Source organism: Camelus ferus, chromosome 19, assembly GCF_009834535.1.
Source record: "Camelus ferus isolate YT-003-E chromosome 19, BCGSAC_Cfer_1.0, whole genome shotgun sequence".
Lineage (NCBI taxonomy): Eukaryota > Metazoa > Chordata > Mammalia > Artiodactyla > Camelidae > Camelus > Camelus ferus.
The window spans coordinates 38,487,731-38,502,126 of record NC_045714.1 but is presented as its reverse complement, the minus strand read 5'-3'; the positions used below and the strand labels follow the sequence as shown (position 1 = coordinate 38,502,126).

General features: G+C 39.2%; 1 protein-coding gene and 1 non-coding gene across 8 annotated transcripts in view; one reads left to right on the top strand and one right to left on the bottom strand.

The window, feature by feature from the left end:
* Positions 1-14,396, bottom strand: part of PHF20 (PHD finger protein 20) — a 110,384-nt gene that overhangs the window by 57,223 nt on the left and 38,765 nt on the right. For 6 of the 7 annotated variants that reach the window (XR_004313219.1, XM_032462218.1, XM_032462219.1 and 3 more), the window contains exons 4-6: positions 13,198-13,282; positions 4,177-4,256; positions 734-1,121 (exon numbers count right to left, since the gene is read on the bottom strand). Coding sequence is in view for 6 of the 7 variants with exons in the window: in XM_032462218.1 (XP_032318109.1) it covers positions 734-1,121; positions 4,177-4,256; positions 13,198-13,282 (553 nt within the window). In the remaining variant the exon portion in view is untranslated. The remainder of the gene's footprint in view (positions 1-733; positions 1,122-4,176; positions 4,257-13,197; positions 13,283-14,396) is intronic. The other variant, XM_032462221.1, reaches the window with a different exon arrangement.
* On the top strand, positions 13,901-13,972 carry TRNAD-AUC. Its single transcript has one exon. It is a non-coding gene; the product is annotated as a tRNA-Asp (tRNA).

Genomic DNA, 14,396 nt, shown 5'->3' with positions numbered 1-14,396 from the left:
AGGCCACTGCCAGATAATCACAGTCAGAGTGCAGTCTGGAGACCCTGGGGGCTCCTCACGCCACTCCATCAATCTAGAGAAGGAATGTGTGGTTTAGGAAGAAACTGAGGGTTTGTTTCACTCTTGGCTATTCTAGAAGCATTCCAAATCTCAACTTTTTAAAATAATTGGGTATACTTCCCTAAATCTGTATCCTCTAACCTTGACTCTTACCAATTAGCCATCTCAGCTTTTCATTTAGACTGAAAATTTCCAACCCATAACCACTCTCCAGAGGGCTCAGTTTCAAATGTACCCACACCTTCCTGGGTCCAGTGTTCTTTGTTCCCACCTCCTCCAGATGCCCACACCCACTTACTTCTCCTTTTCTCTTTCATGTCTCTCATGAAAATGAGATGTCCTGATCCCAAGTTCTGTTAAGCTTACTTAAAGTGAAATCATTTGAGTTGGCACAAGCAAAAGGCCTTAGCTTATTAGGTTTTATCATATTAGCTTAAGTATCTAGTGAGCAGTTATTTACCACTCCAGAAGCCCAGTCAAGAACATGTTTCTCAACTTGTGTTCACCCAGATATAGGCCTCCCTTAAAATTCAGCTCCACAGACATGAACTGTTTGCAGATCACAGGATGATTCAAAGTCAGTCACAAAAACAAAGGGTGGACGTACAGCAATTATAAAGAACCACAAAGGCCACAGAAGAGCACTCTAGCATTGCCCACTTGGGACACTCACCAGTAGGAGCTATGGAAGGGGGTCTGCCTCGTTTTCTTTTTGGCTCCCTCAAGTTTTCTTGTGAACTCTTCACAAGGTCATTTTCAGGTTTCTTGTCCACTTGAGCATCTCCAGAATACTCTCTGTCATTTTCTGAAATGTTCTCCTTATCTTCCTTCTCGTTCTCAGGAAGGCTCTTCTCTGACACTTTCCCCTTTTCAGAACAGATTAACTTTCCTTCTTTATCAGGCTGCTTGGGTCGCTTTTCTGTCTTTAAGGCTTTGTCCTCTTTGTCTTTCTTCACATTGACCGTGGCTTTTCTCTGCTCTTTAAACTTCTCTCGTTTATCAGGAGATGATGAAAGACTTTTGTGCTCTGTTTCTTTAGGCCTAGCATTACCCACAATATTCTAAAATGAGCAAAATAGCAATGAAATATTTTGTGGTTACTTGTAAATATAAAATCAGATGATTTTTTGTAAACTTATGAAGACAAAGAAACTAAAAGAGGACATATATCAGGTCACATAATGGAAAGCACCACTGAGAATATCCACCCATAGTCTGAGGTTTGAGAATCAGTCTTAAGTTTAAAGAAAATAACAGTCATGTTCAACGCCTTCTTAGACAATGCCATCTCCCTTATGATTAATAAGTCACCAGAAAGTAATTAAAGGGACAGACCACTACCCCAGGGACCTCTTCTGGAAAGCAATCTTTCTGACAGAGGTCTTCTTAGCAAATGCCTTCACACCCGTCCTTCTCATCCCAAGCATGACTACATTGCCCCAGGGTCTTTCAGAGGCCTGGCTCACTCTGCCAATAGATGCTGATGCCCTGTGTAGAGAACTGGAGGCTGAACAGGAAAGCTTTAAAGATACTCCAACCCAGAAACAGAGTCCTTGCTTCCCCTATTGGGTAAAAGCTGTGCCCAGTCCAACAAGCCCCCTACTGTGTTCCTGAGTCACTGAATTTGTGTCCAACAGGAGGAAGTAGTGCTTTTTTATTACTTTCCTCCAAAATTACTTTCTTTAAAATTCATCCTGAAAATCTTGTGTCCTAGTATACTGCCTCATAATAAAACCAGCCCTGAGAGCTCTGGAGTCTCCAAAACTACAATTAAGTTCATCTGTGTATGTATCTTCCTTCATATCATGTTCGTATGGGATTCGCAGCACATAGCACACACTAGGCACACAGATCTTTGCCAGAAGTAGGAAGGAGTGCCTAAATACTTAGTGAGTGAAAGTTTAATTTGTTCCATAGGGAAAAATAATAAACAAGGAGAATTCCTGTGGTTAGTGCATAAAAGGCAAAAGTTTTAAGTCCTCAAAATTTTCTGAAAGCAACGAGGCTGATAACAAGCACTCCTCAGTAATTGCTGGAGAAATATAACCGGCAACCACCAGGAAGGGGGGTTGGCAATTTGGGTCAAAAGACTTACAAATTTATACTTCTGAACTCAAATGAATTCCTAGAAATGGAATCTGCTAACAGAATAATCAGACTTGTACACCCAGGTTTGCAAATGACCAAGTTTAAATGACCCTAGGGAACTGGTTCCACAAAGTAGGGTCTATACATATTACAAAGTACTACATTGCTATTAAAAGCTGTATTCCTGTATGGTACTCAGGAACTTGGAGGAACTTTATTTTGTTAAAACAGCAAGTTATAGAAGATTAATGTATGACTCTAATTTTGAAAATAAATACATATATATATAAATATCTTTTTTAGAAAACATAGAAATCTATACATCAAAATTTTAAGAGCAATTATATTTAGATGATACAATTTTAGCTTTTACATTCATTGTGCTTTTCTGTATTTTCCAAATTTTCTACAGCAAACGTGTATTATTTTTTAAACATGTATTATTTTTATACCTCCAAAAGAAAGCTAAATTCTTCAAATAAAGATTATCAAACCATTTAAGGTAGTACAATCCTATTAAAAAACAAACAAACAAAAAAACCACCCTTGATCTACTCTAATACTACATGAAAAAAGCTTTTAAAATTGTCTGACAGATATTTTAAGCAGTTTCGCTTTGCAAGTGGCCATTACAGGACCCTAGACTCTTAGGGTCGAAGAGAGTTGAGAAGTCATTTATTCAAACCACTATGTCCTCTCAGAAAACAAAAACCAACAGGAGCCATGAGCCTGTGCTCAAACACTTGCCAGGTCTGAGATGAGGTGAGACACTCGTAGGCAGCTGGGAACTGAGGACTGAAGCACCCACAAATCCACACAGGGTGAGATGCCCATCTCTGAGCCAAAGCACCATGAGTACGATCAGAGTAAACAGTTTAACGTTTGTTACCTGGAGCCCCAGACTTCCATTTGGGGAGGCTCTATATACAATCTGATAATTCTGTACAAGTTCTTAATACAGTCCTCTGTATTAACTCATTCCACAAACTTAATACAAAAATTGCCAAATTTAAGGCTAAAATAATGTTTTAGAGTGCTGTGTAGCACCTTAGATGCCTCACAGGCAAATAATCAAAGAGAGAACATCTTCAGGGCTAAAGTTTACAATTCTGCCAATTTTCTGAAGAGGAAAAGCAGCAAAAGGCAAAAACGTTCTTAACGCTTTCTATAATAATATCATGTATCATGATGCTTTGAAAATGCTAAACATACGTACCCAGAGTAAGTTATTAAAATTTGTGATAAGTAGAAGCATTTGATCATCGTAAGAAAAGACAACAGGTTTCAGCATTACCAAATACTGTCACATCAACAACCACACAAAGAGGTAAATAACAGTTAGTAACAGTCAGAATCTTCCCCCTTAGTTATTCATTAAGACATAAATATGAAAAAGACTAAAGGGGAAAAATCATGAAGAAAGTAGGCCTAGATGGCCTTCTAGGTGGCCAGTGTCTGTGTGCACCATATTTCCAGTATCAAAACTCAGGTCTGGTGCTCAGGCAAATACATAGATGGTGACAGGGACAACAGGAAACAACATTTTCAACCCAGGCACAGCTAGCACAAGGGATTACCAATCTACACCAAACAGTAGCTCTGTAACCACCACACCATTGTCCTGAGCTGAAGGACAAAGTGGGATCAGTAGAAAACATCTCTAGATCTCCTCAAGCACTCAGCAAGTTCCCTGTGAGGGGAAACAGCTCTAGGGGCAGGGCACAGAGAGAGAGAAAAAGGAGTAACAACCAGACACTTTGGAGAAAAGATGTTTTCTCAAAAGAGGTAACAGGTAATGATATTAAAGTACTGGTACTTCTGAAAAGAAGAATTTGCATTAAAAGCAAATGGCAGAAAGACAAATATTTACAATTTCTGAAAATTTCTGTATTGCTTTCTGGTGAAATCATGTCAGATGGAAGAAATAAAGACTTAACTATCATAAACAAATGTAACATCATTATTAGAGAAACAAAACTACAATGTTAGCATCATTGATACCACAAAGCACAAAACCACATTTCTCACCTGATCTTTGGAAAAAGCTTTGACATGAATATGTTTGACAGTTTGAACTACTCCATCATAAAATTTCACAGTGTAAGTACCTAAAATTCAAAAAGATATGATGATTTTAACTTGCAGTTTCATGAAAGCAACAAAACTTTTCCAAGCATAAACACAAGGGAGCTCCAACAAAAATAATAAACTTACAGGAATTAAAACATCATTTAAAAATCACATTCAGTCTTACTTATGTCCAAGATAATAGTATGCTTGCCTTTTTTAATCTTTATAGATCTGTTTATCTACACAGATCAAAATCCATCAAATAACTCATTTTTATGATGCTTCATTAAAATTTTAAAAATTTGTACTGAATTTAGACCAAGAACAAAGAGCAATATAATAATTAAGAATGTAAGGAAATACCAACAATGAACTATGAGAAAGAGAAATTAAGGAAACAGTCCTATTTACCATCCCATCAAAAAGAATAAGATAGGTAGGAACCTAGCTAAGGAGGTAAAAGACCTGCACTCAGAACACTGTAAGACACTGATGAAAGAAACTGAAGACAGCACAAACAGATGGAAAGATACACAGTGTTACACTGCTGATGGGAATGTAAACTGGTGCAGCCACTGTGGAAAACAGTATGAAGGTTTCTTAAAACACTAAAAACAGAACTACTAAATGACCCAGCAATTCCACTCCTGGATATATATCTGAAAAAAAAAAGAAAAAAAAAACACCAAAAAACAAGAACACCTAATTCAAAAAGATATATGTATCCCAATGTTCATAGCACCATTATTTACAATTACCAACATATAGAAGCAACCTAAGTGTCCATCAACAGATGAATGTATTAAAAAGATGTGGTATATACATATATAATGGAATACTATTCTCCCATAAAAAGAATGAAATTTTGCAGCAACATGGATGGACTTGGAGGGCATTATGCTAAATGAAGTAAGTCCGACAGAGAGACAAATACTATATGAGATCACTTATATGTGGAATCTAAAGAATATAACAAACTAGAGAATATAACAAAAAAAGAAACAGACTCACAGATATAGAGAACAAACTACTGGTTACCAGTGGGGAGAGGGGCAATACAAGGGTAGGGGATTAAGAGATACAAACAATTATGTATAAAATAAGCTACCAGGATATATTATACAACACAGGGAATATAGCCAATATTTTATAATAACTATGAAGTATATAACCTTTAAAAATTGTGAATCACTATATTGTACACCTGTAACTTACCTGTACTGTACATCACCTATACTTCAATTTTTAAAAAAAGAATGTAAGGAAAATACAGATTTACTTATTGCTTGGTGAATTATCTATTTTCTGGGCTTAGGGGTAGTAATATCTTTTAAACTTTGAAAGAAATATGACCATCTGCTAAAGGTATTATGTTTTTAGAAGTCACATTAATCTCAAAATCCATATAAATTACCTCCATGTTACAATATTTAAAAATAGAGACTAGGCCAAAGCACTAAATGGTGTCTGCTATGTTGTCAGTTTTATTCCATTCTTTTTTAAAAGTTCAACAAAAATCACTCTGCTAAAAAAACTGAAGCTGGAAATCCAAATAATTTCATCTTCCCAAATAAGATATCCAACTACAGAAGTTCTCATTAGTTGCACCCAAACCAACAACCTCAAACTTTTGCATCTTAGAACCCACCCGTGTATGTCTGTCTCTCTCTCCCTCTCCTTCTTTCCCTCCGTCTCCCTCTCCCCTCCTTTTTACCCCCTAGGGATTTAAAAACAAAACAAACAAACAAACAAAAAAAAAACCCACCAGAGTTAATCTTGTCGAGATTACCAGTGAACCACTGTTAAACATAGTCCAGTTTTCAGGACCAACTCCCACTCAACACAGAAGGGAAAAAATAAATCCGAAGGATTGGGGCAGAAGAATGTAACAAGGAAGTTAAGATCTTCTGGCTGGTTACTTCCTTCTCATACATTCTCTCCTGACTCCACCTCACGCCACCTCTCCTCCAGTCCTAAACAGGGCCCTGTCAATGGCTAGCCATCTCTGTTGAAAGCCTCCCCGTTTAGTGTTCAAAGTCCAATGCAATCTGAGCCCAGTTATTTTCCAAACTTTATTTTGAATCACCAGCATACAATACCCACCCACTCAAAGTGACTAGCTACTTACCACCCACTGAAACTGCCTTGTGACATTTCCACTCCACATCTTTATCAAAGTGCTTCCCTGCCTGGAATGTGCCACTCATTGATCCTTAAGCACTTAGCTCAAATGATCACAATGGTTCTGTAAAAAGCTTCCTGACTTCTTAGCTACTGGAGATTTCTCACTGCTCCGAACTTTCAGACTCCTTTGGAACCTGGCCTGCAGAGCCGCCCACTTAGGTGCCTTCATATAAAAAGTAGATGCCAAATCGAAGGCAAGCTCTCCAAGGCCAGAGACCACATCTTACACCAGTTTCTCTCACACAGCACCTGGCTCACTGTAGATGAGTGTTTCTCAAAGTGTGGTCCCCAGACCAGCAGCATCAACAACCCTTGTGAACTTGTCGGAAATGCAAGTTATCAGCCCCACCCCTGATATACTGAATCAAAAATCCTGGGAGTGCAACACAGAAATGTATGTTTTTGGTGCATACTAAGTCTGAGAACCACTGTCATAAACAATTAGTAATTATCTACTGATTTTTATTCCTGGTAAATATAAAATAAAAGTGATTGTTTCAAGGATCACCAACACAGAAACAACATGGCTAGCAAACAAGATAGATATAAGGATATATAGTTGGTTATATGTATACCTAATCATATATATAGTTGGTTGGTTGGTTAAAACAAGCAATGAGATGACAGGCTATGATAAAGGATTCTACATAAGGCAAATAAGTCAGCAACAACTCATGAGAACTTACAACAAAGGCCTAGGTTCCTGCCTTCCTGCCTCTATTGTGAGGGTGTTGTCAAGCAAAGGAGCAATGATAAGCAAGGCTGTGGCACTCTAAACAAACACTTTCCAAGCAACCATGGCAAGCACTAGCCAGCCTGAAGTTGGGGGCTGGGGCCGGGGACATTAGGAACTCATTTCTCAAGAAATCTTAAATATTAAGTGTGCCAACACGCCACCCAAGCCTATACTTTCAACTATTTTATTAACAAAGTTTGGCACCAGTTGTATCAAAATGAAAACTGTCTATTTTTACAGACATTTCAAACATCCAGAAGGACAACATAAAAAATGCTATCCAACAGTCCAACATTTTCAGCTACTTGAAGACAATCTGAAGCTAACTCCTGATGGCAGGCTCAAAAAGGATGCCTTAGATGAAAGGATGTGCCCCAAGTTACATATAAGTCTAAAACAGAGCTAGAATCACAACCCAAACCTGTCTGCTAACCTCTAATTCTCCTCCCACCACCCCACACTGCCTATTCTCCAAGTCCCTCAACCCAAGTTCCAAACCACTGACCCAGAGCACCACTGGCCACTGTGAAATGATCCAAACTGTGGCCAAAGGTGCTCAGGAACCACTGTCCTCAGATAACAACATCCCAGCCCTGACCCTCTTTACTTCCAAAAAACTACAAGGGATTATCTTGAAACTTTCTCCCGCGATCATGCACACAGCCTGATTTAGGCTTCAATAAATCAGAGGGAACAAAACAACACATCCCAAAGGCAACAGCGGCCTAGACCCAAATCTACTTTACTGGTTTCATGTATAACTAAAAGATCATCTTCCCACAGAATTCTCCCATGGGTGGCTGGCAATAGAGTTCTCTTATGGCCACAAAAATACATCTAACAAAAAACATATTTAATGATAGAATTCAAAATAAGAGCATTCCTGACACAAAGGCCACCTGCCTCAGGCTCCCTTAAGTAGCTCCTATCTTTACCAGATAAAACAAAGCTTCCTGGCCTTACTCCTCTGGGGGTTAAGAACTCAGCATATCAAATAACCTTAGGGAAATCAGCAGAAGGGATGTAAGAACAAAACTAGAGATGCTAGTAAGATCATCTCCTCCAGGACCAAGGAAATAGGGATACACTGGTGACTTGGATAGGACAGATTTCTGATGCTCCTGCAATCTATCATAACTGTGACTCTAGGGCCCTTCTGCTATCTTGTTCATTCTCCAGGAGTCAGAGAATTCCATAATACCATGGATAGAGACTCAAGTTTTCAAACATGGTTTCTCAAAGTCCTGAGGTTCTCATAGATGTACCTCAGGGGGTGGGCAGAGGGATGGGATAAGCAAGCACACGTTTGCAGGCAAACCTTCCCCTCCCACTAAGTCTTTTTTTCTTAGCAATTTTACATAACAGGCTTAAGTTCTGTGGCCAACAATTTCCAAAAATACTCATCTATTCCAATTCCTTCTTCAATTTCTAACTGCTCAAATGAGTCCAGAGCAAGAAGAGTGAACTGCCTATAATCATCAAGCAGGAACTGGGACAAAGCCTGTCTCCAATCAGGGCTCTCAAGACACCACTAGACTCAGAAAGTACAGACCATCTACACCCACCCTACCATATCAGGTGCATACTCTCCACTCCCCCTCCCCCACCGCCACCCCTCCATGAGCACCTAGACCTGACAACTCCTGCTGTTTTAGGAAAACCCTGCTCCAGAGAAGCAAGCTGGTACTATGGGTACTCCAGTTTCAGGAACTTTGGAGCCCTTACAGACCCATTTAAATCTGAGCACTAACATTTATGTATGTGCTCTGTAACCTCAAGCAGTTTCTCCTGTGAGCTTAGTTCCTCATCTGTAAAATGAGGATAGCGTTGCCGGCAACAACCTTTCCCTATTTGCGTGAAGACTAAATGAGATCAGATATGGAAATCGTTTAGCAAACAGACTATCACAGAGCAAGGGATCAATAAGTGGTTCTAATTATCATCATCCACCAAGTCACTTTAAAAGGGAACTCCATCTTTCACATAGAAGATTAAGAGCTGAGCTAGCACCTGCATATATGGGCCTAAACTGTCCTTTTATCTCTATTCAAAGCTACTCACGTAGTCCCAGCCTCCCCAAATTTCAAATGTAGGATCACTTATAGCCATGAAGAAAACAAAAAATAGTAACTGCTTCAACCAGAGACCCTAGAAATAAGACCATTTCCATAGAACCTCCCAGTAAAAATGCAGACTTTAAGCACTGAACAAAGAGACTGAACTGGGGCACAAGGGTGGCATATGACCTAAGAATATGCATAATTTTAAGGACGAGGGACCTGATTATGGAAGAGGGCCTAAGCACTCAAGTTAAAGAACCACAGATCAACAGGAAGGAACGATTCCTCATTTTGTTGTAAATATGAACCTACTTTCAGTTTCCCCCAGAGAGGATGCCTTGCAGAGCAGGGGACACAAAGCCCTGACAGACAAGTGACTCTGACATCCCCAGTGTAAAAGAGGAGAACTGAGCAGCCCCAGCAAAGAGCTGAGGTCAACTTACCAGAGAAGGCTTCCAAACAAAGATTCCCTGGAAGCAGAATCCCTTTGACTCCAACACAGACCAAGGCTCTAACAAGGCTACCAGGTGTGGTTGCCTTCAAGCAAACTGATGCTTAATTGCCATTGCCAAAGAACCATTCCAGGTGAAAAGGGCTAAATAACATGGCACTGATTTCCCCAGTTGGCAAGTGCTAAATAACTCTCTTAGGAAACTCTAAAAGTTGCTGTTTAGTTGTGATTCAATCATGCCAGATTCCCATCCAGCGGCCAGTGCTTTCCACTCTGGCTAGAACCCCCACCCACCAGCCTGCTCAGTCAATGCTCAGCCTCAGCAAAACCACCAAGGAAGTTAAGAGTGGCAGAAAAATCAGACCAAGCCTTCCCAAGATGAGCCTACAGAGAGTGGCTTCACTATATCCCCAGCCTCCTCCCAGCAGCACCAACAAGAAGTATAACTTTTACAGAAAATAAAGGGGGCGCCTTTCCTGCAGAGGTCTTCCTTGTAGCACCATTAAGCTGTGAGGGCCTCTGCTACACATGCTCAGAGCAGAAAATACCATGGCAAGGATGAAAAGAGAGTCTAGCATTGTCCCTCCCAATCTGCAATTACTAGAATAAATCATAAACTAGAAACTCTGCCAGCTCCCCTGGATTAAATCTAACCCAAAGGCAACACCTAAGAGTCATTATTTCACCTCAAAATCAGGCACAGATCTGAGCTCCCACAAAGGCTAGCTTTCCTTCATAATCCACGATGTAGTAATAATGTCACCCAGCTAGTTCCATTACCTTTCAGGATTTTCTCTACCCCATGTCCTTTCTCTCCTTCCCCTTCCAATTAGTCTCAAGAATCAGTAAGGATAGCATAATATAGGACTTCAGACCCAAGAACTCTGGGGAAATCAGGTTTTTTAAAAAATATTCACTCATTTTCAATGTCCTCCAGTTAACTAAAATTGACTGAACAGAATGTGAAGCTTATAGAACTAATACATTAGAGTGGCAAATGACCACTGCAGGAACAATCATTACCTCATGACTCTCCCTCCAATAATTTTAGCTAATAGAGGAAATAAACTGAAAAGATATTTTAAAACAACTTGCAAAGCTCTGATTGCCCAAGTTTAAAAACCATTTAATAACCTTAATTAACTATGGCCAATAATGCGGCCAATGACTTTTAGTCCTTAAATGATTATTTCAAAAGATTTCAGACCCAACCGACACAAAAACTCCAATAATTGCAGGGAAGGATCCCTCCCCCACTCTCTCCTTATGATTTGTCTGCCCCAGCCATATCTTCTCCTGGTTGCCCTATCTCAACATCTACTTCATTCTGACTTGAATTAGCTCTTCTTAATTTTTTAAATCTATGATCCCAAGGCCTGGGCTCTACAGATATTAGATGCAAACAACAGGTTCCTAAGCCTTAACTGTTTCCACCAAGACCCTACCCCCACCCCTCTATGAGACCACTCCCAGGGCTCCCCAAACCCTTCCTCAATCTGCCTCTCCTTTGCCACTCCCTTATCTAATCCACTTCACCTCATTTCTGTCCTCTATGTGACTCTGGGATATCACTGGAACAAAAAAGAAATGTTGGAGGGAGGATACAGCGCAAGTAGTAGAGTGCATGCTCAGCAAGCACAAGGTCCTGGGTTCAATTCCCAGTACCTCCATTAAAAAATAAATAAATAATTGACCCTGAATCTAGGCCAGCACCTTGCTGGCCTAAAAAAGAGTCTTAAAAAAAAAAAAGAAAGAAATGTTGCTTCCTTTCTGCTACCTCCTTTATCTACAGTTACCCATTTTATTACCCACAACTCTAATTTGCTCTAAAGGGCCACCATTTCCCCCAAGGGAGCACAGCTCCAATGGATATATTCAGGGGAAAACATCAGCAAAAATCACCCTAACAGACTTTCAGGAACACATCTATGTACACTAAGAAACAACTATACTTCATATCATGTAATTTAAATCTAGTAAGAGCAGAAAAAATTACTAATCTTGAAAATAAGATTCTGAAAAAAAAATTACACTTTTTTTGTGACTTCTTTTTTGAGGTATAGTTGCTTTACAATATTATATTAGTTTCAAGTGTACAACATAGTAATTCAAAATTTTTAAAATTATACTCTATTTAAGGTTATAAAACATTTGCTGTATTCCTCGTGCTATACAATAGATCTCTGTAGCTTTTTTTCCTGTAAGTTTGACTTTATTTTCCCCATTTCAGTGAGATCATACAGTCCTCATTTTAATAAAAAATGGATCTGTAAATTGTATTTAATGAGTGTTTGATATAATAAACTGCATCTTTTACTAAAAGAATTTGAAGTTTAGCAATATGTAAGCTTTCCTTTAAAATAAATTTTCAGGTTAATGTGATACATATGAAAAGTAATAAAAAGGATTAAGTAATAAAAAGGATTTTATTTTGAACACAGGCTTATAAAAGTAACTTAGGGAAACAAGGGACTATCCAAAAAGACTTAATCAATCATGAACAGGAGGATCAGTAACTGCTTAGACAACTTAGAAAATATAACCCTGCTTTAGGGGCCTGCAGAAAAAGAACTGTGATTTCAGGATAACATACATCTGTTAACCCACACTGGTCTAACAGCTGGCTGGACTGGGGGTGGGGTGCATGTAACAACAGAGAAACTAAAATTTCTGCTATATGCAAATGTATGTTCATTTTTGACCATTTCAACCCACACTCAGACAAAACTTCCTGGTCACTCCAAGGTCTAGCATTTAGCAGAGTGCTGAGTAAACAGTTGAATAACTTTGCTGAATGAAAAGTCAATATTCACCCCTAACAGTGGTACTAAGCAGTCTGTTTGCCCTAAACATTCACTGCAGAGATCATGGACATACCATAAACATCTTGGCGGAAAATGCTTAAAAAAAAAAAAGGTATCACTTGAACCCTGAGTCTGTTCTCTGAGTGTCAGGATGCTGACCACACGTATTACCTTCATAACCCTCCTCTTGCCTTTGTATTAGCAAAATGAACCTCTTTAGGTCATGTTCCCTGTCCTGACCCCTCACATGTTCTAAACTCTGGCAAAAGCATCCCAACCCAGTTCTCTAAATCCCAGTTCCTCAATTTCAACTAGCAACTCTGATGTTACAGATCACTCTCAATCACCTTGCATTTACAAAGAACATTTTTAAGAAATGTTTGTAGTCAGCTTCATTTCAAGGCTGATCACAAATACCTAAAAGGAACATTAGGAGTTTATTTCATCAATTATTAGGAACCCCTAGACAGCAAGAACCTGCATACTTCCCAGTAAAGTGATGGATGAACCATGACTGTTTTAGAAAACAATGACTAAAATTTAGGAGGCAAAGAATCAAACTCTCTCTTTTTAACTTAGCTTTCTCTCCATTTGTAATTTCTTCCTAACACCCAACAGAGTAATTAACTTGAAGAGAGACAATTCCTAGGCAATAAATACTACTGAAAATACACTATTAAACTCCAATATTACAAATTCACCTTCAAATCAAGAGTAAAAACAATTACAACTCAAATGCCTTACCATCCTTGTTAACTGCAGTGACTTTGGCTGGGTAAAAACGACAATCAGACCAGCAAGCAAGGACCTGCTCATTTATTTGAAATTCCTAAAAAATATTAAAGAAAACAAAAAACAAAAAGATCCTGTTACCAATCTAATTTCATAAGATGTACACGGTAACCAAATTCATAAAAGAGACTGGAATTGCCAAGAGTGGGAAGGGGAGATGACTACTGGGATGGAGAAAGATATTTCTTCTATTCAGCATTGGGCATCAAAGCAAAAGGGCTGGACACAAGACTTTTCTCATTTTAGGAAGTTTGGGCAGGCACAGCACAGCACTGATGACAAGCCCATCCTATCCCTGAAAGTGAGTCTAGGAGCCCAGGACCACACCAAGTATACAAGCTGGAAGGGCAGAGGCTACCTCATCTTGAGGGAAGCAGCATCCACGCCATCTAATGCCACCCATACTTTGCCAAGGGAGGCACTCATTCACTATTTTCCCAGCACAGTTTGCACTGATACATTTTGTAGAATAAATAAATCGGACAATGGTGAACAAACCTAAATTCGGGGGTGGGGAGAGGGGGAGGCTAGCAAGAATTCAAGTTCCCTAGTCAGGTTAAAATGGAAAACAGGATCCAGGGCAGAATCAGATCAAAAGACTGTAGGATTTCTACAGATGTTTCAATGCTTGTTTAAAAAACTGAAAACAAGCGGGGAGGGTATAGCTCAGTGGTAGAGCGTGTGCTTATCATGCACGAGGTCCTGGGTTCAATCCCCAGTACCTCCATTAAAATATATAAATCAATAAATCTAATCATTTCCCCCAGCAAAAAAGAAAAAAAAACTGAAAACAAATAATTTGCCCTTCATTCTGAGATCAGTAAAAGTTCCGGGCATAGTGATGAAATTTAGAAAACAGGAACACAGTCTAATCAATTTCAAGTTTTTCAAAGGCTTATAAAAGACCTTAAAATGAGGCTAGCACAGTGCTCCATATGGAATGACTGCTTAATAAATGATCAGACAACAGATCAGCTTAATAAATGATCTAAAGGGATACAGTGGTGTAAGAGAGAGATAAAGTCCCCAGTTCATTATCAATGCAATCTCAACCAAGTTAGTTTATGAGCTATCGCGTCAATCACATCATACAGATGACAACTGAGATTCTTCAAGAGCCCCAGGTGCTTTGGAGAACTCAACATTGCACT